The sequence below is a fragment of the Dysidea avara genome, chromosome 12 (assembly GCF_963678975.1).
Source record: "Dysidea avara chromosome 12, odDysAvar1.4, whole genome shotgun sequence".
Lineage (NCBI taxonomy): Eukaryota > Metazoa > Porifera > Demospongiae > Dictyoceratida > Dysideidae > Dysidea > Dysidea avara.
This window is the reverse complement of record NC_089283.1, coordinates 24885281-24907968: the sequence shown is the minus strand read 5'-3', so window position 1 is coordinate 24907968 and position 22688 is coordinate 24885281. Positions and strand designations below refer to the sequence as shown.

At 39.6% G+C, this 22688-nt stretch overlaps 2 protein-coding genes across 8 annotated transcripts; both read right to left on the bottom strand.

Annotated features, from left to right (window-relative positions):
- Window positions 1–122: 122 nt before the first annotated feature.
- Window positions 123–21772, bottom strand: LOC136241360 (E3 ubiquitin-protein ligase TRIP12-like). 7 transcript variants are annotated; one of them, XM_066032553.1, is made up of 59 exons: window positions 21665–21772; window positions 21495–21568; window positions 21246–21296; window positions 20571–21179; window positions 20490–20521; window positions 19838–19921; window positions 19430–19605; window positions 18780–18845; window positions 18692–18727; window positions 18526–18621; window positions 18378–18470; window positions 18270–18323; window positions 18118–18225; window positions 17163–17231; window positions 17055–17108; window positions 16883–16994; window positions 16531–16595; window positions 16435–16484; window positions 15254–15282; window positions 15073–15197; window positions 14536–14619; window positions 11679–11825; window positions 11592–11630; window positions 11477–11538; window positions 11382–11426; window positions 11268–11303; window positions 11130–11212; window positions 10302–10345; window positions 10145–10248; window positions 8978–9152; window positions 8840–8930; window positions 8678–8781; window positions 8467–8579; window positions 8330–8414; window positions 8103–8126; window positions 7949–8055; window positions 7120–7162; window positions 6911–7068; window positions 6758–6788; window positions 6596–6627; window positions 6387–6539; window positions 6053–6291; window positions 4077–4145; window positions 3934–4016; window positions 3807–3888; window positions 3698–3758; window positions 3563–3647; window positions 2812–2874; window positions 2666–2764; window positions 2498–2615; window positions 2396–2446; window positions 2243–2346; window positions 2109–2186; window positions 1969–2055; window positions 1801–1914; window positions 1703–1756; window positions 1537–1650; window positions 462–660; window positions 123–408 (listed from the first exon to the last, which is right to left on the bottom strand). In XM_066032553.1, exons 2-59 carry the CDS (start codon window positions 21536–21538, stop codon window positions 212–214), a joined length of 5610 nt encoding a protein of 1869 aa, XP_065888625.1. In that variant the 5' UTR covers window positions 21539–21568; window positions 21665–21772; the 3' UTR covers window positions 123–211. The 7 variants fall into 7 exon arrangements, with proteins under 7 accessions (XP_065888625.1, XP_065888626.1, XP_065888627.1 ...); XM_066032554.1 differs by having other exon boundaries at window positions 2396–2615; window positions 8978–9030; window positions 9088–9152; XM_066032555.1 differs by having other exon boundaries at window positions 2396–2615; window positions 8840–8927; window positions 8978–9030; window positions 9088–9152.
- On the bottom strand, window positions 21718–22654 carry LOC136241364 (F-box only protein 36-like). Its single transcript, XM_066032560.1, has one exon. It carries the CDS (start codon window positions 22507–22509, stop codon window positions 21820–21822), a length of 690 nt encoding a protein of 229 aa, XP_065888632.1. The 5' UTR covers window positions 22510–22654; the 3' UTR covers window positions 21718–21819.
- Window positions 22655–22688: the final 34 nt, after the last annotated feature.

Genomic DNA, 22688 nt, shown 5'->3' with positions numbered 1-22688 from the left:
AAAGTGATTGTTTGGTATTTTTGATATTATTTTGTCATAAGTGTGACTTCATCACAAGCTAAGTTACCACAGATAAGAAATGATTGTGACACTGAACAAATTATTACAGCAATATTGAAGAATTAATTGTGCGACAAATAAATAATTTGATTGATAGTGAAAGATGATTATCAAATTACAGAGAGTTATATTAGTGTATACTGTACATTGTTCATGACAGGTGGAAGGAGTGTTGTCCCTCGTGAACAGCAAACTGGAGTCTTTCCTTCATCACCTCAACACAAGTGTAGTCAGGGAGTTTCAGGTAATTGACACAGGTCATTACTGATGGTAAGAACTTGTCCACATTCTGGGGAGGCTCAACATTCCTTCGTACTATTCTCAGTGGAGGATTAAGTGCTCGGAATCCTACAGTATATTAATGATGTAACTAAACCTTACATGTTGTGTAATACACTTACCACCAACTGGTAGTCGGGGACTTCCTGTGACAAACTGAAGGAACATTCTTTGTTCATTATCGTCATAGTAACTAAGGACTTCAAAGAGAAATTTAATTGCTCGGCTGTCGTGTGTGTAACCATGATCAGGACGACAACATTCAACCAATTCCTGAGCATCCCAACGATTGTGCTGAGCTCCACATAATAGCTGATCCATCTATTGTACCCGAGGAAGTTATAACAACAAGTGTTACTAAGTAAACATGTTGTGGTCTGGTATTGATAGAGTTTAGTAGTTGTGTTGTCAGAGTATCCTCACTTGGTAACAACAAGAGTTAATAATAAGAGAGGAGAGTGTCTAATGCCGTATATATATAGTCCTGTAATAGATGATTGCACAGAAGTTAAACGGCTTCCTTTCCCCGTAATGTACAGACTGGCTAGTATATTTTCGCATTTAACCACAAGGGTTATCCCAGACACAAGGGCATGCGTTCAACTCGATGTTCAAGTTCAAAACGAAGAGCATCGCTCTGTTGTGTAAAGAAGTGTGGCTGTTACCTCAAAGATAACTCTGGGGGAGCATGTCTGGGAAACCAATAACACTGAATCGAAGGCAGAGCATCGCTTCGAATTTTCACTGCGTCGCCATGTTACCCTACCTTTGAGCATTCTTCAATTGAAGGAGTACTGTTCCCTGTACATACCAGTTCAGTCTTTAGTTCAGTCTTCGAATATTCTCAAGGATTCATCACGGTGCGGCTAAACTAATTGCGGTAAGGAAATGAACAAATACTAGAAGCCTATGTTACACGGAAAAGAAACCGTTTAACTTCTGCGCAATCATCTATTACAGGACTATACAGTGTTAGACACTCTCCTCTCTTATTATTAACTCTTGGTAACAAGCTAGGAAAACTAGGTGTTGTTAAAGTAACAAAGAAAGAGTTTGTGAGTGTTCTGACAACACAACTCTACCAATTCATCACATTTCATTGAAGTTTAGTGTAGTGTAATGTGATTTATGATGTAGCTACAGTCAACATCATGTAAACCTTATAAGGACTTAACACTTCCACTAAACACTACCCACCTCACTAGGGTAGAACTGTTGTAGAGAGGAGATGGGGAAGATGGAATTGAAGCCCTCCCTGAATGCTGCAAACTGTGCTGACACACCTTTAACTAACGTCCAGTACACCACCAACTATTAGAACAACAACTAACACTGACACTACTAGACTAAGGAGTGACCTTACTTGAAGGTACTCATCAAGATTATGAATGTTCACGGGAATATCTTTACCACCAGACTACACACCAAGTAGTAACAACAATACAATGGTTCAGTGATTACCTTTAGTTCTATGTCAGGGTATGCTGGTAAGGTAAAGTCAAGATCAAGATCTTCTATAGTACCACCACCCTCCATAGTGAGGTTCTCCACTCCTAGTACTAATGCTTTACCAGACTAACATGATAACAATACTTCATAACATGGTGAAGTATTGATAGGTAGCCTTACCAGTAGGGAATCTCTTTCTAAATTGTGTTTCTTCACTGCAACTTCTGCGAGTTGTGCAAATGACCTGGCCATCACTGGGTCCACATGCTGTGTAAGACATGATAGCCACTCTTCTCAAAACACAGTCACTCCCTCATTACCTGTAAATCTTGTGCAGTAAATGTGTCCTCCATTCCCAATATCCACTTGTAGAATGCTTCACTGAATGGAATGTCCAACTAGAGCACCACCAGTGTGTGGGTAATGTGATAATGTCACATGTACACTAACTGACCATTCTTGAGTCCATCAAACTTCTTGCCACAAACTTTCCCATGAAAGAGAACTTGGCACACACCTTGTCCACAACATCTGAAGGTGTCTTAGGACCCAGCACACCTATACAGTGTACTGAAGCTATAGTCTTTATAATAAACAATATGATTACTTGGGAAGAGTCCAACTGGACTATGTACAAATTGTGTATTGCTTGAGGCACCTGTGGGAGTACAACAGTTAAGATCATGTGAACACACAAGGAGGGGAATACCCTTGCTGCCAGTTGGTAAGGGGCAGTCATCACCACGCCAAATACCAAGATCAGCACGTTGTAGTTCCCTGGATACTAAAGTGAAGAATTCCAGAGTTGGGCCCAGCCCAGTACCAGCCTAACACAAGGTATATAGTGACATGTTTATAAATGATGACACTTTATTACCTCATCTTCATAGTACACCTCTAATATGCTCTTGGTGGCCCCGAGGTCATTAATAACCTTCTCAGCTTGTGATAATAGGTCATCTCGGGACACACAACGCTACACAACACACACCATGACACTTTCTGAAGGTGTTAATATCATACCTTCTTCTTGTCTAGTCGAGGAGTGACTCTCTCATCTTGGTTAGCTAGGTCAGGCTGTTGTTCCTGTATACATCATTACAATAAGTTATCTTATTAATGGAACATGTTAACTGTTAGATTACAATCTGGCGTACAACACCAGTTTGGTGAAGGAGCAGTGTTTACTAAGCTAACTTTCACACAGTTGAGGTCAATCAACACCTTACGCTGTCAGCAAAGATGATGGGACACAAAGGAGGATACAGGTGAGTCCATGAACAATACATTGTACATACTGCGGTATGCCAAAAGGCACCAGTAGGGCTGAAGTGACATGAAAATATCAAGCCGGTAGTCTTAGCTGTTATTGAGTTATGTTTGTCTGAAGGAATCAATCAGTCAGTCAGTCAGTACAAAATTCCACTAAATAGAATATTTAAAACTTTTGTAGCAACTTTTTGGAAGTGTTTCAGGTAGCACTGAAGGCACTTTTGGGCTTGATTATACTTAACCAATACTGCCAAGACAACATGAAGGTAAGGCTGATTTTAAGGTGATATTCTTTTAGCCAGAAAAGCCCACAGCTTCATGATCCCTAACATACAGTATTATTGTACCGTATGATTAGTTGAAGGCTTCTTGTGAAATCAATTGACCAAAAGATTACCAGAGGTCGGTTAATATATTCATCAACGAATGTACTGCATTGGATCAATGGTTCGAAGGGTGCACCAATCAAATGGCATACGTGCATATCATACTAAGTCAGTACCTGTAGTCTGAGTAGTGCTCTGTCTCTATCAAATGTGTTGGAGTAAAACAACAATTGTCGACACTCAAATGGGAACAAGAATGGACTACACAATAGAACACATCATGTCATACTACACACCCTATACACACCCACCATTTGATCACAAGTTCCTTCAGCCAATTAGAAATGTTGCCAGTCATTATGATGATTGGATCTGTGATATCACATGAGCTCACATGATGTCATGTGATGCAGTACACACCTTGTAGTTGTCTCATAGCCTTTGCTGACAATTTCTGGTTGATGAATTCTATTGGTGGAACTATGGGACTGGCAGCTATGCCCTGTGATTGGTGCATACAGTGAGCCCCACCCTTCAAACAGCTCACTTGATACAAATCTGTCCAATGCTGATTGAGAACATATAATAATCTTATTAATGCCAACACAGGTACACTGGGATCCTCTGGAGCTAGAAAGGGAGGAGGGGCTGGAATGATCATGCAAACAAAAAGGGTATGGCTATACATACCTGGAGTAGTTGTGGTGCAAATATGTATAGCTTTGTGCAGTGGGGAGGGGCTAGGAGTGGGTGGAGCTGCTGCAATACACATATAATCATTAACAACAGAAAATTCTACTATAATATAAACAGTGGAGAAAATATAGAAGTACACTGAAGTCACTAAATTGGTAGAGGATTTTAAAAGCTAAGTACAGTAGGGCCTCAATTATCTGAATATCTTGAATAACTAGATGATGTAGCTTAATGCTAGATATTACTACTGTATTACGTTCAAGTGTTGGGCAAGTAACTTTGTAAAAGTAACTAGTTACATATTACGTGCAAATGAACTATTTAGTTACAGTTACATATTACCCATAAAATAAAGTAACTATAATAATATTACATATTATATTGCTTTGTGTCCACAGCCTTACAAGTTTTTGCAATTGAATTCGTCGCCTTTGCAATTGAATTCGTCGCCTTTGCAATTGAATTCGTTGGCATTGCAATAGAATTCGTCGCGTTTGTATTACAATTCGTCATAAACAAAACGGCTCCAAGAAACCAACCCGTTCATTAAGAGATGAACTATTGATGCCTTGGAGAGTTACACTTGAGACACTAGAAGGTAAATGAAGCTGGTAGTATGCAAAGTTGATAGCTGTTTGACAAGTTAATTAACTTGCTCACGAGTGACCACACCCATCGCGAATGGCATAGTAGAGTTTGGAATGTTGCTGGAGAGGCTGCAGAGGAAGAATTATTGCCTTATAAAGAGTTGTTTACTACTGTTGTACTTGAACAAGTTCTTGTAGCAGCTGCTACATCATGTTTTCGTGTTTGCTCCAGCTGCCATTCTTGTTACGGACGAATTTAACTGCAAAAGCGACGAATTTAACTGCAAAAGCGACGAATTTAACTGCAAAAGCAACGGATTTAACTGCAAAAGCGACGAATTTAACTGCAAAAGCGACGAATTCAATTGCAAAAGCGACGAATTCAATTGCAAATGGGACGAATTCAATTGCAAATGGGACGAATTCAATTGCAAATGGGACGAATTCAATTGCAAAAACGACGAACTCAATTGCAAATGGGACGAATTCAATTGCAAAGTCGCTGAATTCAATTGCAAAAACCTGTAAGCTGTCACGTGTGAAACTACCACTTTATCACGTGACGTGATTGCGTTGTTGGACAATGTGCAAATCTTGGTTATAAGTAAGAAGCTGGTGAATAAACTTCATTCAGTAGGCTTCGTTACTTCATTGTGGCTAGGCATTACTCAGTGGATTACTAATGAGATTAGTAACTTCGTTACTAGTAGTAATAATATTACGCTCATTACAGTAACTATATTACATAGGTAACGCGTTACATTTGTAAGTAAAGTAACTCGAGTTATATTACCCGATTTTATAGCGTATTTCGTTACATTACTTAGTTACCACAAAAGTAATAATATTACGTAACGCGTTACTCCCAACACTGATTACGTTGGTACCTGCCCTCTGTGCTAAGAGCCATGATGCTAGACGGACTATGTGTAAATGCTGAGCATAACAGTTAGCAGATAAAATAGATTAGAAAACCAAAAGGTGCATCTAAAAGTGATAACTAGGGGTAAGGGAGGTGCACAAAACACCAAAGTTGGTTTGTTTTGACAGGAATGTAGCTGAACTTTTCAGTGAGTCTTTCCTATATACCAGTACCTTAAAGAACAAACAAAAGCACATGTTGGTTTGCTGCAAGTCGCCAGGATTTAATTTTGTAAAAAAAAAAAAAAAAAACGATGTATGCTTTTGAGATACTATAAGCATTTTAAAAGATGTGCACAAAGAGGTAGCTATGGTTTAGAAACAAGTGATCAGATAATGAAGGTCCCACTATACTCCTTTCTGAGGTGACAATAGCAACTAATTTGAAATCTGGAGAGTAGAAAAATCTACAACACAAATCACCCTATCCAACACACACGCACGCACGCACGCACACCACACCTTTACTGCTAATACTGTTAATGTTACTGGTTTCTAGTGTATCCTTTGAGCTAGTTGCTGCCTGCTCCTTGCTAGCTGACCTCAACAGTCTGGAACTTGAGGAGCTCTTACCAATCGATGATGTTCTCTTCTTCTGTCGTGGAGGTAGTGGTATGATACTTACTCCACTAGTTGCCTCTACATTGCTGGCTGACTGTGTTTGGTCTGTAGAGGATTCTCCTTCCCTGCATAGTCGGTAACTAGCAAATAGAAGGATAGATGATAATGTGTATGTAGTGTACATGTGTGTATGTGCATACATGAACACATCACACTAGACTACATCATCACATACTGTAAGACATGAGTGTTGGTCCAAATACTAGCCCGTCCCAGCGGGTTCAGTTCCTCTTCACTTTCTCCCTCCAGAGCAAAATGACGCAGTGCCTGGAACACGGTGAGATGGTAGGGCAACACTTTATCATTGTACAAGATCTCTAGACAGTGGCTACAGGTAAAGGGGAGATAGATCATTTCCTAATGATGACACTAGTGTACACTCACCGAGAGGAGCCGTGTTGTTGTAAGTGGCTGAGCTGTGTGGATAAACACATCAACCAGTCAACAATTGATCAAACAAGTACAACAATTATTTAAAATTCACATTGCCTCCAAGGGTAATAATTATTGTAGCACAATTATTTTAAATCAAAGCGATCAACATACCATTCTCTCATCAATATCTTCATCATCAGACCTGTCATGGACAACACATGGTTAAACATGATCATCAAGATCAAGCACACGATAAAACACATGATTATCAGAACCAAAAGGTCACTAAGATCAAACACATGATAATCAAGATCAAACACTCACCCCATACTATCATCTCTCCTAGCAGTGGCTGGTTTACCATACCCTCTGATCAACATGTATCGTTCTATAGTCTGTATGGTAGCTAGAGGATCAACCTTGACTGGTCCACCCCTCCATGACTGGGACACTGTATCACTGACATGACGCTCCAACTGACACTATATCATCATCAACAATAACTAATGATATTATTAGTGTGTACTGATCACCTTGATCTGATGTGTGTTGAAGAACTTGAGAGACTGTGACCCCCTGGATGAAGTGTAGGTGGATACATGAAACACACACACACACACACACACACACACACACACACACACACACACACACACACACACACACACACACACACACACACACACACACACACACACACACACACACACACACACACACACACACACACACACACACACACACACACACACACACACACACACACACACACAAAGCCAACACTGAACACTGGGATGGAGATGAAAGATTAATTTTAGGGCATGCCTGGCATCATTCTTACTTTTGATGCATATGTGTAGGTTCATTAGTCATAGGTATACCTGTGCACCACTCAGGTACTTGTACCTTGTGAAGACAAATCCTACTAAGGCAGGGCTAGTAACCTGTAGGAGGTCTCACAGAGAGAAGTCATGGAACCTGAAGTTCCACAATGACAGACCCCAACACTGCAGGGTCAATTAGGCATTTGCTTCCGCAGTAAACACTAGGTACCTATACACACACTGAGCACACACATCCTGGACCTTGATAGCAGACCACCATAAGCTAATGTCCTTCTGCCTCATGGCAGATTGTGGTTAGGGCTCTGCAATATACCTTAGTCATACTAAGGCAACAACACTCTACACCGAGGTCCAAAAATGAACCATGCCTACTAAGTAGACATTCTACTTCTCTATTCATCACTCCAAACAGAGGTAATCCTTACAGTAACCTCCTTATTAAAAGCAAGCACATATGCACACACACACGCACATTACTCCTACTACACACTACACAATTCATGATTTTACAACTCACTTTACTCCGGGTAGTGTATGCACTTTTACTGGAAACTGTTCCAGTTGGCTGACACATCCATGTAGCCTCTGCAGCAGTGTACTCAGCCCCACCCTCTCTGCAGGCTCCTATAACACACACAATGACCACACCAACCTGTTGTGACGATACCTACCCATGAAGTAGCTGACTCCTGTTCCTACAAACAAATATGGTAACAGTCAGTATACTGTATGAAAAACTTGGGAAGAGAACTACAGATATTTTCTTAAGATAATTTATAGATGGAGGTCCAGATTAACTTTCTGTAAGTTACTTTCAGGGTTCAGATCCCATTATTTTTGATGTAATATAGTAGGGTCTGCTAGCTTTACAACCTTCCAAAATATCTTATTAACTTACCGGACAGCCGAGGAAGATGTGTAGAAATTGCTTCAGTCTCACATTTAGTGGCAGAACACATGATGGACTATCAGTGGTGAGAAAGCTGTGGTAGGGAAGGAGTAAGTGATGACTAGGGTACTAAGATGGTGACTGACCTGTAGAGACGATCCAGGAGGTTACAGTGGAGTAGTTCAAATGATGACACACTGGAGTTGGGCTCTGCTAATATACAGTGTAGTTCTCTCAGTGCTTGTAATGATGTTGGTAACTATTGGGACACACACACACACACTTGTACACTAGATGTACACACAGATATACACCACACAAATTAACTACAGATAATGCACAAGCAACAGTACACACCGTAGGGGACAAGAGGTCACTTGTTTTAAGCAGTCTCTTCAACACCTCAAGTGCAGGATGTGATTCTTCATCTCCTGTACACCACTCAGACAAGAAGGCTTGAGCTGCAACGGTAACACAACGTAAGCATGACCAATTTTCAAGTAAGAATTACATCCCTACCTCGTGCTTGTATCCATCTTTGAACCTTCTCTTTTGGTGTTGGTTGAGATGGGGCACCACTAGTGTTAGTAGATGCTACTGTTGCTACCTGCTGTGGGGGGAAAACCTCACCAACAGTGTTAACAACCTCCTCCTAACCTTCTCAGTAGTTGTTGAGGATGATGATGATGATGATGAGGTGGCTACTGGTTCTGAGGTATGTGATGATTTAAGGACCGGAGGGGAAGAGTCTTCATCTTGTGACTGACCCTTTCTTGTAAGAGACTTGCGCAGTGTTCTCCTTCCTCGACGAAGTATCTCAGTGAGCCTGCGACTATAAAATGAGTCGTGTTTGTTGTGGGTACACTTGAATTAAGGCTGAAACAATCATGGATTTTTAGTAATCGAGTACTCTCTAATGTCATTTGACTAAGTACTCATCATCACGAATACTAACTCATGTGACATATTTTATGCTGGATCTTAAAGTTTCGAGTAACAACAATGATAGACACACTGTATTAAAGTACGGACATTGGTATAATGTACATTAAATTACACCAATCAAACTGTACAGTCTTTATGGCTTCATTTCATGATGTCAAATGCATCACATGAGTTGGGTCAAGAGTAATGAATACCAATTTACTATCACAGTACCAAAATCCTTGAGTACCCGAGGATTTGTTTCAGCCCTAACCTTAATGATTTATTTGTACAGATAGAACACCTCCCTTAATAGTTACGCTATATAATCTATGTATCTTGCTCCTGAGTGTGTTCAGATAATTGAAACAGTTTAAGTCCATTCATATATAAACAGAGCCCTGTTCAATTACTTTAATAGAATGAACACCTCGACAAAATACTCTAATAGAATAGAGTTGAGTGATAGTTGCGATCTATTGATTATTGTGATAGTGAGTAACAATCGCGATACGATAGTCTACAATCATACTATTGCGATATAATAAACACGCCTGTGCTTAGTTAAAAAGCATGTATAACAGAAGCAAACATGATAATCATGCACAACAAAGATTACAACTGTAATACATAATAATGTTTACCAACCAACTATTAAAAAAGCAGATACGTGGTATGTAATTGGATTATTTATGTGCTGGTTAAGTGTCTTTGATAACTGCTAGTACTATCGTGATACTATCGTTATTGTGATAAAAAAAAGTTTATATCAATCGTGATAGTTGTACTATCGCTCAGCTCTATAATAGAACAGTCATTTCACAATGGAGGGACCACTTGATAGTATAACATATGGCCTAAACGACCATTATGAGGAGGTACATCTTCTATACACAATACCTTGCTGCACCCTTAGGGGGTGTGTGCTGGGGGAGAGGTGCTGGAGTTGGTAAGTGGGAGGAGTCCAGGGGTGGTCGGATCTCTCTACTAGGAGTAGCCAAGTTCTGTAACACAACAAGACAGTAGTGACAGGTAGTAACACCTCTAGGGACCTCACCTTCAAAGGGATGCTAGTCAACTTGTTCATAGAGTGCATCACACCTGATGGGAAGAAAAAGATGCCAAGATAAATATACATTTTTTTTGGTGTTGGAAATGTTTTGAAAAGTTGTATAATAACAACAATCATCTCGTAGTTCCAAAAAAAGCCAGCAATTAAAACAATTACAGAAACAATGCAATGAACAATGCCTAAAGAAGTCAAATCTGAGACCACTGCGTTAGCTTGGGTTCCACAAACTAGTCTATACCGTACGCAAGGAAATTTCGACGTCAAAAAAATTTGACAAATTCAGACTTCAGCAGATTTGACGAATAAAATGTTGACGAAAATGAAGAAGTTGTAGGCAAAACCTGTACTTTTAAGGGCACTTATAAACATTTGACGAATTTAAATTTGACGAACTAAACTGATTCGTCAAATTTTTTTGACGTCAAAATTTCCTTGCGTACAGTATATTTACACAGGTGTGTTTTGTAAAGCCATAAACACCACTTGTGACAGAGTTCCCTTACAATTAAATGTATAATATAATTTAATCTGATGTAGCACCATTGGAGGGTGAAATTAGCTGAGGGCTTCCTTACATTAGCTCCACAATTAACGTCTCATTTCATAGTGTTCAAGTGTTAATTACTAGTTTCATGTGAGCCTCATTCAGTGTACTTACAAAACTAGTAAATGAAGTTAATAGACATTATGTCATACTTGTAATGTACTTTCATTTTGTGTGATGAAATTTAAAGCCACTGTTTGTACTGCTAAAAACAATACTGATATCAACTCCCATGTTATTCAAAACACTCCTTAGTTTAATCTCCTTACCTTCACGTCGGAAGTAAACATGAAAAACATCTGGTAGCTTTTTCATCAAGATTTCTGCCATCTGAATCCCACCAACCACAATCCTGCAATGCAACAGTAATTTAGCCACACCCACTATTCCGTGTCCACAACACCTACCTGTAGTCTTGTGACAGTAGCATGGTAGAAATGTGACTATAAGAATAATTATAAATATCAAGAAGAATCATTAGTGATCAAGAAGAATCAACAATCAAGATACAAACAAAATACCTTGACACAGTGATCTCCTTCAATAGTTCATATAGAACCTCGGACCTGTGGGTATGTATGATTAATATGGCTTCAACACAAGCTTACACACTCACGAAGTATAGTACAACAGTTTCAGAATTGCTTTTAAACAGTTGTGACGAATTGTAGGACCAGCCTGATGACAAAGTGGGGGATTAAGAATGGAATATAACACCAGTTATCACTTACCATTGAATTGTACACTTCATACAATACTCCAAATAATGCCTACCAAGGATGACATCACTACAAATACCATCAAGTGCAGCTGTGTACCTGAGAGTAGCCAATCAGAGCTGTGGGATTATCTGTAACGATAATCATCCTGTCATCTTCTTTCTGTGTTGTCTTCTGCTTAGCTGGCTTCTCAGCAGGTCGTGTACTTCGCCGAATGTGCCGAGAGTTACCAGTGTTCTCATTAAACTAATAGTACAATAATTCAAGGATAAGCGGTGGCTGGGTACACTTGTTAGCGTATATTTGGGTTTTAAGGTGTGCAGAGAGGATTGTCTAAACTAATGGGATGAGTAGCTGAAATATACATGAAATCACAATTACACACAACCACTCCGATAGAGCACACCTACTCTAATAGAACATTCACTAGTGGCATTCTAAACAGTCATGTCAGTGTTTGAATAATGTTTTGTTAACTGACGTTCAGATACTCCCCACTCTACACAACAGCCCTCAAAACACTATACACCATAATGACTGAGAGAACTGACTATCAATTACTGAAATATTGAAATGGCTATTACGCTTCGTTATTCAGTTATGTTCAGCCTGTTACATAGCATATTAGAAATGAAGAACACTACGAGAAGGACCTCTGAAATCAACCCATTCACAACAAAACATACCTGAATAATGGGGTACGGAAACCATCTCGCTACGCTACCATGAATCAAAATTCAAAACCTTACGCTGTCAACAAAGATATAGTTAATATCATTAAATGCAAAACATATGGCTTGGAACTTCATGTTATACGAGTGTTTATTTAAGCCATGATCCCAATAAAAGGACACAGGTGAGTCCATAATGCATGCATTGTACATACTGTGATATGTCAATAGGCACCTGTGATGTACTTTGACAGTTGAAAAAATGAAGCCTATAGCGGCATCTGTCAGCAGTGGCGTAGCCAAACCCGGGCAAGCCAGGGCATTGCCCGGGCATCAGACTTCTTTGCCCTACCATCAGCTCCTAGAGTAATTATAAAGACGTGGGCTGGATAGCTCGAGATTTTGCTAATGTTACTTAACTAGTCACTGTACAAGAATAAGTATAGCACAACTTATACAACACTCACCGTGCCATTTTCGCCGATGGTTTCCTTCTTTTTGGCTAAACAGAGATGGGGTTATCCAAGGGATTTTCCCTCCGAGTAACTTGATTGTGCACAAATAGAGGAGGCAATAAATAGAAGCAAGATCACGTGATTACAAAAAACTGCGCAGCATTGTGGCAAGGAGTGAAGGACAAAGAATTGGTTTCACTATAGTGGGTTGGACGGTTTACATTGGTGTGGTCAAAACTCGGGAGGCAAAGCAGTCTAGAGGTGTTTGTGAAATTAGCACCCATCTATCGGTGTGGATACTGCTCAGTTCAAACGGTATGGAGTACTTGTTCAGTCAGCAATTCTTTTCTTTTTGTTTCCACTTTTCTAGGCTAACAACTGTAGTGGCAGAGCATTAGTCATCACGTGATAGAGCGCCTCGTGCTTTAATTCAAGAATCTTAGTAGTCTGGTATTAAGACACATGTAGCTAGATGTATGTAATGTGTTAGAAGGCCAATAGCTAGCTAGGCGTTCGCTTCTATTAGGTTGATATTAGTCATCTTGCATACAGTAGTGTAGGATGATACATAATGCATTTTAAAAATGTTATATTGATGTCCATATGAAGATGGGCATGTGTACGTGTGTTACATAGGAAATGGCTTGCCCACCCATTGCCCAGGCATGGCGAAAACTCTGGCTACGCCACTGTCTGTCAGTCCAGGTAGTCAGTTATTCAGAAAAAAATTCCAGTGAATTGTAACAGAAGCATTTGAAGTCATACTGAAGGCACTTTTGGGCTTGGTTATACCTAACCAATACTGCTAAGGCGCCATAAAGGTGAGACTGGTTTTAGCGTGATATTTTCGGCCAGAAAAGCCCAAACTCTCATGATTAATATATATATATATATGTAATAGTTATACCATGGCTGCGAGGGATTTTGCTGAATATATACACCCAAAGCCCGAGGGCTGCGGGTGTATATGTCAGCAAAATCCCAAGCAGCCATGGTACAAGTGATATATATCACTTGGGGGCGTACTCACCTAATAGGTGAAAGAACTAACGAGAACTCATCCCATTTGTTTTATACAGTGATCGATTGTGGTTTAATAGCGTGGGCTAATAGCCATCAAAACGTTGTCCATACGTTACTATGCTTCAACACGCAATGTTAGAAAACTTGCAATTGTGGGATGGAGTTTATATTGTTACCATTTTTATACTAAGTTAAGCCAACTAACTTCGCTATTGGGACAGTAAGTAAGTTATTATATTAAGTTAAGTACTTAGAACTGTAAGTTACTAACCTATTTCAACGTAGCAGTAGTAGCTTTGCTGTTCCATGGTCTGTTCAAAGGCTGATACGCGGTGGGTAGAAATACGCATCCACAATCGCCCAAACAATTTTCATTATCCTTTAGTAACAACCAACTACTCTATCTTAGCCTATGTACTAAGCTTAGCAACCTCTACAAAACCGAGTCCCACAATACAAAGCTCTATGTCGCTCAATATAACGAGTCAAAGCGCATCGATTCTTTGAACTGGCTGGGTATCAAAGTCATTGGCAAACCGCTTTCCCATGATATTTCCCGGGCAATATGCGAGTTAAACACCGAGCTGCGCCTTTGAACGCCCACGCTAAAGTGGTATATATATATATATATATACATGCATACATACACATTATGAAGTACTGTCACACTGCTAGCTTGTTTTAATAATGGGCCTATTTCCTGAGAAATTAAAACTTGGACATTTAAGGTAAAATTGTTTGAACATTAATTTTGTAATCAAACCATGTACCAGATCTTAGAGTTACTAGTACACCACACAACCTTACCTGTCTCATTGCTACCAGGTCTACAATGTAGGGACGTCCCAACACTGCTATCCCCACTTCTTCCTCATGTGCTATATAACCAGCCTGCAAAGGGGAGGGACTCAAATAGGTGTGCACTAGGGTTGGGCGATATTGAATTTTATGACATGCGGTTATTGCACGAGTCATTTAATGGGATTATTGCAATACTGCATGTGAAAATTGAAACACAACCACATAGTTTGAAAAGTCCATATGACTGCTTGTTTTCACTGAGAATTAGTATACAAACACAACTTTTTTGCTAACAAGTTAACCAATTGACACAGTTAGCAATAGTATGCATGAACTGTATAAAATATGAGGCCTAGGAGAGATAAAAATTAGATGATAAATGTGATAATTATTGTGAAATGCGATACATATTGCCTATGCTATAATATTGTGAAGGCAAAATACATGTGATAATGGTATTGCAAGCACTTGCTTATGCGATATTGGCGATTTATTGAAATATTGCCCAACCCTAGTGTGCACACAACAGGAAGTCACACCCACCTCTATCATCCTGCTCTCAGTAGGAGCATACTCTCGCCATTCTCCTTCATTGCTCTGCCATTCCCATTGTACCTCAGTTAGGTACCTTCTTCCTTCACCAAGGATCTCACCAATCTCTGATAACCCTGTAAACATTGTTGTGCTAACTCACATGATCCATAACATGCTTGCATAATCTTACCATCATTGGGGATCTGAGGTAACAGCTCACTAGATGAAGACACAAGTCATGATGTAGTGATACACACAGATAACAAACAATAGTTATGAACATGTGTTCTCTCTCGTGTTATAACAACTAACAATGACTGTTTCATGTTAACAATGTGTTCACTACATGTTTAGTCCAGTAATGAACTTCTCTTAACAAACTGTCTAAATTAAGGACATGTAGAAAACACCTCCACAATAAAGACAGATTTTGGTACATACATCTCTGAAAGCAGACAATCCTACTAATTGTAATTGTGGCAAGGTTTTTTTTTTTTTTTAGAGAGAGAGAGAGAGTCCTACTATGTATGGGAAAGTCTCTCAATTCCAACCAACCAGTGAAGACAGACCCACACACACATACCAATAATACCATAGATATAATAACACTTACTAGCATTGGAAAAGGAAGTTACACACATGATAATTTCATACACAGTAGAAACCATATGGTAGGCGTTAAATCCTTTTGAAGCTACAGTGAAACCTGCTAATCAGACACTTGCATAATCTGGACAGTTGGTCCAAAAGGATACTTTGGGACAGTTGGTCCCAAAGTATCCTTTTGTATGTAAACTGATGAAGTGTCCTTGATAATCAGGTTCCAAGGTGTCCTTTATGCACAGGTTTCACTGTATCCCTGTTTCACTTACTCTGAGCGTGGCAGACATGCTTCATACAGTAATTACAGTGGAACTTTTGTGAATGTATTACATTACTGGAGTATAGAAATAGCCATAATTTTAATATCATCGTTCAGTGTTGAAACTGGAATTGGTGTCACTTGTAACTAAGTGTATAGCTGAATTGGAACACTTCTAGATAACTAGCAAAGCTTAAGTCACGCCATTTTGGGCTTTTACTTCTGTGTTAGTCATTGGAAAATGTTTTACCTTCCTTTTGGATGCAGCACCCAGACAAAGCAACAAACCATTTAAAATATAAAAGGTGACTTGTAATGCCTTCTGCTGTGCACCGGTTATTGATACAATGACATGACACTGTCTTTTCTGCCTACAGCAATGATACTACACAGTACCAAACTATACGCCATAGTAAAATGAGGTGAAGCATTATGTCCGATGAAACATGGATACTTGTAACCGCAACTTTCATTTCCAACCCTGATAACCATTATTTCTATAATAATACCTTGCTAAAGAGATGATCTCGTAGACTTCCCCAGGAGAGCGGAGGGCAAGCTAGATGGGTAATATAAGCATACCACAAACACAGCACATAACTCACCTCCATATTCTCCTGTGTACCATCAGGTGGACCCAATAACAGATACCTCAGTGTGTCTGCTATATCTGTGTGTGATATAGAGGACATTTCTCAACACTGAGGCTGCTAGCAGATCACATAATACATACTGTTCACTGGAGTTTCACATACTGAAAATCTCAATAGATGTTATACCATGGAAAACTTGCATTAAAATTAGGATCATATTTAAATTCATAAGGAGTCATTTATTTGGAGATTAGCTTGGTAAGAAGTGACAATTGAAGTAAGACATAATTTTCTTTATTTGAGGCATTCAAGCTGTCATGTCGTTTGTCTCTACCTGAGAGTATGTTCTACTATATAAACTTACTCTGCTTCATCAGCTGAGCAGCCAAGGAACCAACAGCCTGACACAATGTTGATAGCATCTTCAGTGTCATCACAAACACACTGCTACTGATTACCGGCGGTGACACAACAAGCTACACACAACAGTACACAGTGAAGTGAGTCAACCTCACACTGTGGCACACCACACATACCAACTGCTGGATGTTCTGTAACAGCCCATGAGAGGCCATCTCTTCTAGTAGTTTCTACAACAGTACACAACTCTCAGTAAACACTATTTTGTGTGTAGAGACACTAACCGAATTCTTGGACATGTTATCAGTTAATCTTGAGAAGCACAAACAACATGACTCCACTGATTTCTTATCCTACAGAAGTGACAACATCACAACTGATTAGAAGATCAATTAGCCTAGCCTATCCAGTAGCTACCTATTTTATAAGACCACCACCCACATGAAGTATATACTTTATGACCTCATTAATACGACCAGTAATTAGATGCATAATTTGGCCACTTATGTTGTCCTGTTAATGAGAGGTATACATTTCTCTGAATTCTGATAAACTGCAGAGTTTACAGTGTTGGATATAACAGAAAGTAGGTAATTTGAAAACTAGTGCAAAAAAAATTAATAATCGCAAATTAATAATTGCACTAGTGAAAGTTTGTGCAGAAAGTTATCACTGCAGAAAGTTATGTCAATCACTTTTTTTAAAAAAGCAAATAAAGGCACAAATGGAGCAGTAGTGTTGACAGACAGATGGAAAACTAGTGATGTGTTCATAGCCAAACCATTTGTAGTTAACAAGGTGTTGTGTGAAATTGGTCATCAAAGAGAATGACAATGATACTCTTTTGTAAAGACATTAACACCATTTCCCCTGAAAAGGTTTCTTACAGGGCATTATCATACAATTAACCTTGCTAATAGGACCACCTGCAAGTGAGACAGCACCTCATTGTAGTCAATGGTTATTTCATTAGCTGCAAAATTCTTTTAGTTCACAACAAACTTATGTAATCATTATTGGTGGCATTTAAAATATCTATGGGGGATGGTATCCTGAAATTCATGGCCCATAAGTTTTGATGGTTGATGACTCATCTAACAAATAAAACCCAGCCACTGATTATAAAAACAATCAGTTTAAAAATTAGTGTTATCAAAATATTGCCTGCAAAAATTTACACTGTAATATGGTACAATCCTCCCCCATCACATGGTGTCAATGATGTACATACACAGTTACCTGGTGTTGTAGGCGGGCAGCAAGGATGGCTAGTGAATCAGCCACAAACTGGAAACACTCTTCTGACACAGACTGGCAACAGTTGGCCACCACATTTAGTGCGCATCTCTGTGGAACAGGTATCATGTGATCCACCATCACCCATTGCATACCTGAGTAGTGATGGAGAAGAACTCCAAATAGAGCAAACAAGAGCTGACTCCTCCCTATGGATAACAGTGATACGTTATGAGTCTCAAAGGTGCATCATGTATGCTTACTGCTTGTAAAATAGACTTGCTGTGCCTCTGGGAGAGTATTTCTAAGGCTGATAGGGCTTGTTCTGCCACATCCATACACTGGATTACTTGTAGCTATAATGATAAAAACATTACAACACACAGACACACCATACTATACTCAACACACCTTTTCTAGCAATACAGGCACTGCAGTGGCTACAATAACAGCTGAACGAGGTAATCCTTCCATCATGTAAGTGAGTGCTCTACAGGCATTGTTCATCTACCAACACAACACATACATTATGAACACCTCACACAGTGCACAGTTATTGCACACACAGAAAACTCACCATGTCAAAATTGTGCTCCATCTGTAGCAGCCTGATCTGTACACACAACACATACTACACACAGTACACGGTCAGTTCTATGACTCACCAGAGCAGGTACAGCCTGCTTGACGGGAAAGCCACTCAATGTCTCCTCATTACCCATGACCAGCAACTAGAGGTAGTACATTATAAAACTTATCACCATTGACATCACATGATGATACATGGTAATAGACTAATAACATTTTTTGCTGTATCAACAGAACTCTTAATGTCATGCATCAGCAATGCTAACTATGGCTTCATTAAACACCTACCACATCAATGGTATATCACGTTGATGATAATTCTCTTGTACATGATCAACAACAAAATAGTATATATGATAGTATAACAGTTAACATTAACAAGAGGTAATGGTCAAGACAGTGGGTAAGATGATTAGAATTTCTGGGGATGAAGTAATGAGTGTGGATCATGTTAAAAAAATAGACTACAGTTATCACACTACAGATGGTATCATGCATGAAGTAGTGTTGCATAGAAAACTATGCTCTTTGTACAAAATATAAAGTACTCTAAAACTCATGATGTATAAGGCACAACTGTTCATACATCATCACAATTCCCCATTGTAACTATTGAGGATTACTACACAAAATTATGCAATAAATGTAGCAACCCATAAAGCTCTCTGTATGATGATCAAGACATCATAAACAACAATCAAGGTATAATCAGCATTGTTCAAAATACCTGGCACATTTCAATCACTGATTGTAGTTGTACACTTTCATCGTCAGTGTTCTCAATTCCTGCCAACAACTGTTGAGCCTTGGAGTTACTGCTGCTAGATCGGTGTAGAAAGGTAGGGATCCGAGAACCGAGGGCACCTAAGAGGTGTGGCGGCAATCCTCGAGCCTCCAAGAGATCTGCACAACAGAAAAACACAAGTTGTAATAACACAGTGGGAGCTCGGCCCATTTTAGCTATACTAAAGGGTCTTCCTCTTTTAGAGGTTGGCAGAGCCAGACCTATTGAAACCAAAATTTGTCTCTATTGTATTCTTTAAGGGTTTGTTTAGAAGTTTTGAACAGAAGCTCATTATTTTATATCAGTGTGTATTACAAACATTTTGTTAGATCTCATGTATGTCACCCTTACACTGTAATCTCTTCATATCTTCACTGTTACCATCTCCACTGCTCAGCTCCAGGCCCAACAGAGCATGGCCCAATGCACTATGATCTGTAGTAACAAACAACAGCTCATAAACATGTCAACTAATGTGCAGGCATGTTCTTTCCTGTTTGCTGGTATGTAATTTGTGACATCAAAAAACTACTGTATGAATATAGCTGGACAAGGAGTAAAATGACCCAGGCTCTAATGGATTTCTTTGTGTCTTGTATAGCTTACACTAAGTATCAAGCAAAATCATTAATGTACACAGCCTCATATCAATGTTATTGCTGTCTTAACATCACACTAATCAGCTGGTGGTGCATGACAGACTTAATATAATCACTGGCTGTATATAACCACTGGGTGACTGTGTGCTGTATTTATAGACTGTTATGATCATTTTGATTATGGGAATGAGTTTCTGTATGGACCCCATGAATGTGATAAATTAAATTACTGGATCAAGTATTTACCTAAGCACTACTTCTTCACCAACTACTTTGATACTAGCAAGAGTTCATAATATTTGTACAGGATACCATCCCATACAAATATTATGAACTCTTGATTCTAGGCATCAAGTTAGGCAGTATAGACAAACTTCACAATACAAATTGGTCTATATACTTACCCATACCTCCAGATGCTTGTTCCCCATCACTCCTGTAACATACACACAATTAACACTGGACAACATTTGATCAATACTTACTCATCACTGGACATTTCTGCAGGTAAGTTTCTGCCCTTTAACTTTCGTAGCTGACGAGGTCCGACAGCACAGGTTGATGTACCTTTTCCTTTATGTGAGGTTTTACTAGTTTTGTCTTTTATTCTCTCTTTATGTGAAGTAGTCTGCTCTTTGGTGGAGGGTGTGGTTGGTTCACTGCTCCCTTTGTCTTTCTTTGAACAAGTTAGTGCCTGTTTTGTGCTTGCTGAAGCAGACTTAGATGTGCCCCTTTGAATAGTGATCTTGAGTAAATCTTGTTTCACTTCAGGAGACCCTGCCCTATGTTTCTTTCTTTTTGGTGCTAAGTCACTCTCTGAAGATGACTTCTTAGCTATTCTTTTACCAGGTGACTGCTTCTTAGGACCAGTATCAGTCTCGTCAATCTTTGAACTCTCCTTACTGCTCTCCCCTAAATGGTTTCCTTTGGAATTGTTTACTTCCTTGGAAGGTTTACTTGATGTAGTTTTGCTCTGTGGTGAACTACCGACTTCTTTGGCCTTGTTCTTTAATGCCAAGAGTCTCTCCGACCTCCTTGGTTGGATAGGGCTGGTAGGACAGTTGGAAGCAACAACAGCAGTATCAGACACTGATCTGAATAAGGGAACATTAAACCACATGTACATGGTAAACAGGTTGGTTTGTGGGTGGCCTGATTACCTTTTGTTTGCCAGTGTAGAGTCCGCACGTGTCCTTTTCCTGGCAGTTCTCCTGGGTGACGACAAATATGTCAAGTCATTTTACAAGCGTGACCACATAAAGCGAATGTTTTCGGGCCAAAAGCATGGCAGTGAATTGCCTAACATTTTGTAACAAAGTACAAACAGGATTCCGTACAAACATGTATGTGTGGCCGAAAGAGAACATTTCCCTGCGTATTCGATTTCATAATGGTCACTGAATTCTCACCTCTTAGAGTGGGAAGGTTGGTCAGCAACGGAAGATTGTTCCATCCATACGACACGCCGGCTATCAATTTCCCACTAATATAAACAATACACAAACTAATTCCGACCACGAATAACGTTTGTCAGTTATCAGCTGACACACATTCACACGTACACGTACACACCACGTACCAGTATTGCGTCCTAAATAACGCCACTTGGATGTACTCGCATAGCAACAGTAGTAATCAAAATTTTTGGCATTATATAAAAGTGCAAATAGACCAATGTGAAGGAGGATAAGTGACCACGGGTTACACTTTACACACACACATATGTACACACAGTTAGCTTTGTGTTATGAAAGCTAAAGTGGAGGATGACAAAGTCGCAGATGATGAACTTGTATCACTAGCACTGTCCTGGACATTCTTACGTCGCCTTGATATCTCCTTCTGCAACTGTAGCTTATCCATGAAAAACACCTTCTTCCAGCCCAGTTCATCTCCAACCATCTTAACATCTTCAGAAGGTGGGCCACAGTGATGGGAATAGATGTCCTTCCACAGCATGTTAGAGTTACTGATCTGTCGTAGGAAGTGGTTGACTTGCCCGAACTTCACAATGGACTGCAGGTCAAGGTAAGAAGCTATCTTAGTGACTGTCTTCTCTGGCAGGCTACACAATCGATCGATATGGCCACAAGCCACCCTTATAACTTGCTCCAGGGTCTCAGTGCCATAAACTTGTTCTATTTCTCTCTGAATGGAGTCATCCATTTGGAATTCATCAAAGAAATACAACGCGACTTCTGTTGGGGACGGCCCACCGCCATGAGATATACCCCTGATGCTGATCTTCCATCTTCTACAGACAAGGCCTCGCTCGGTCACTATCAATTGGCACCAGTCCTTTGATGGCGCAGGCGCTTGCTTTGCTACATCAACAAGCTTCTTCCCTGATAGAATATTCTTTTTCTTCGCTATAGAATCTAATGCCAGCTTGTTACCAGGAATATTGTAGTCCTTTGCGCTCATCGCTAACCGGTTGCTGATATCTCACGTGATTTAGGCGTAGGGGAATAACCTATAGTAAACGTTGCTCTTGACAACACTGTAACTGTACTCTGTAATTAGCAGTTTCAATTGCTCTGTTGCTTGGAGGTATCAGGAGCGCATCGAATCCTATGAACATAGGAAGTATATATAACTTGTGC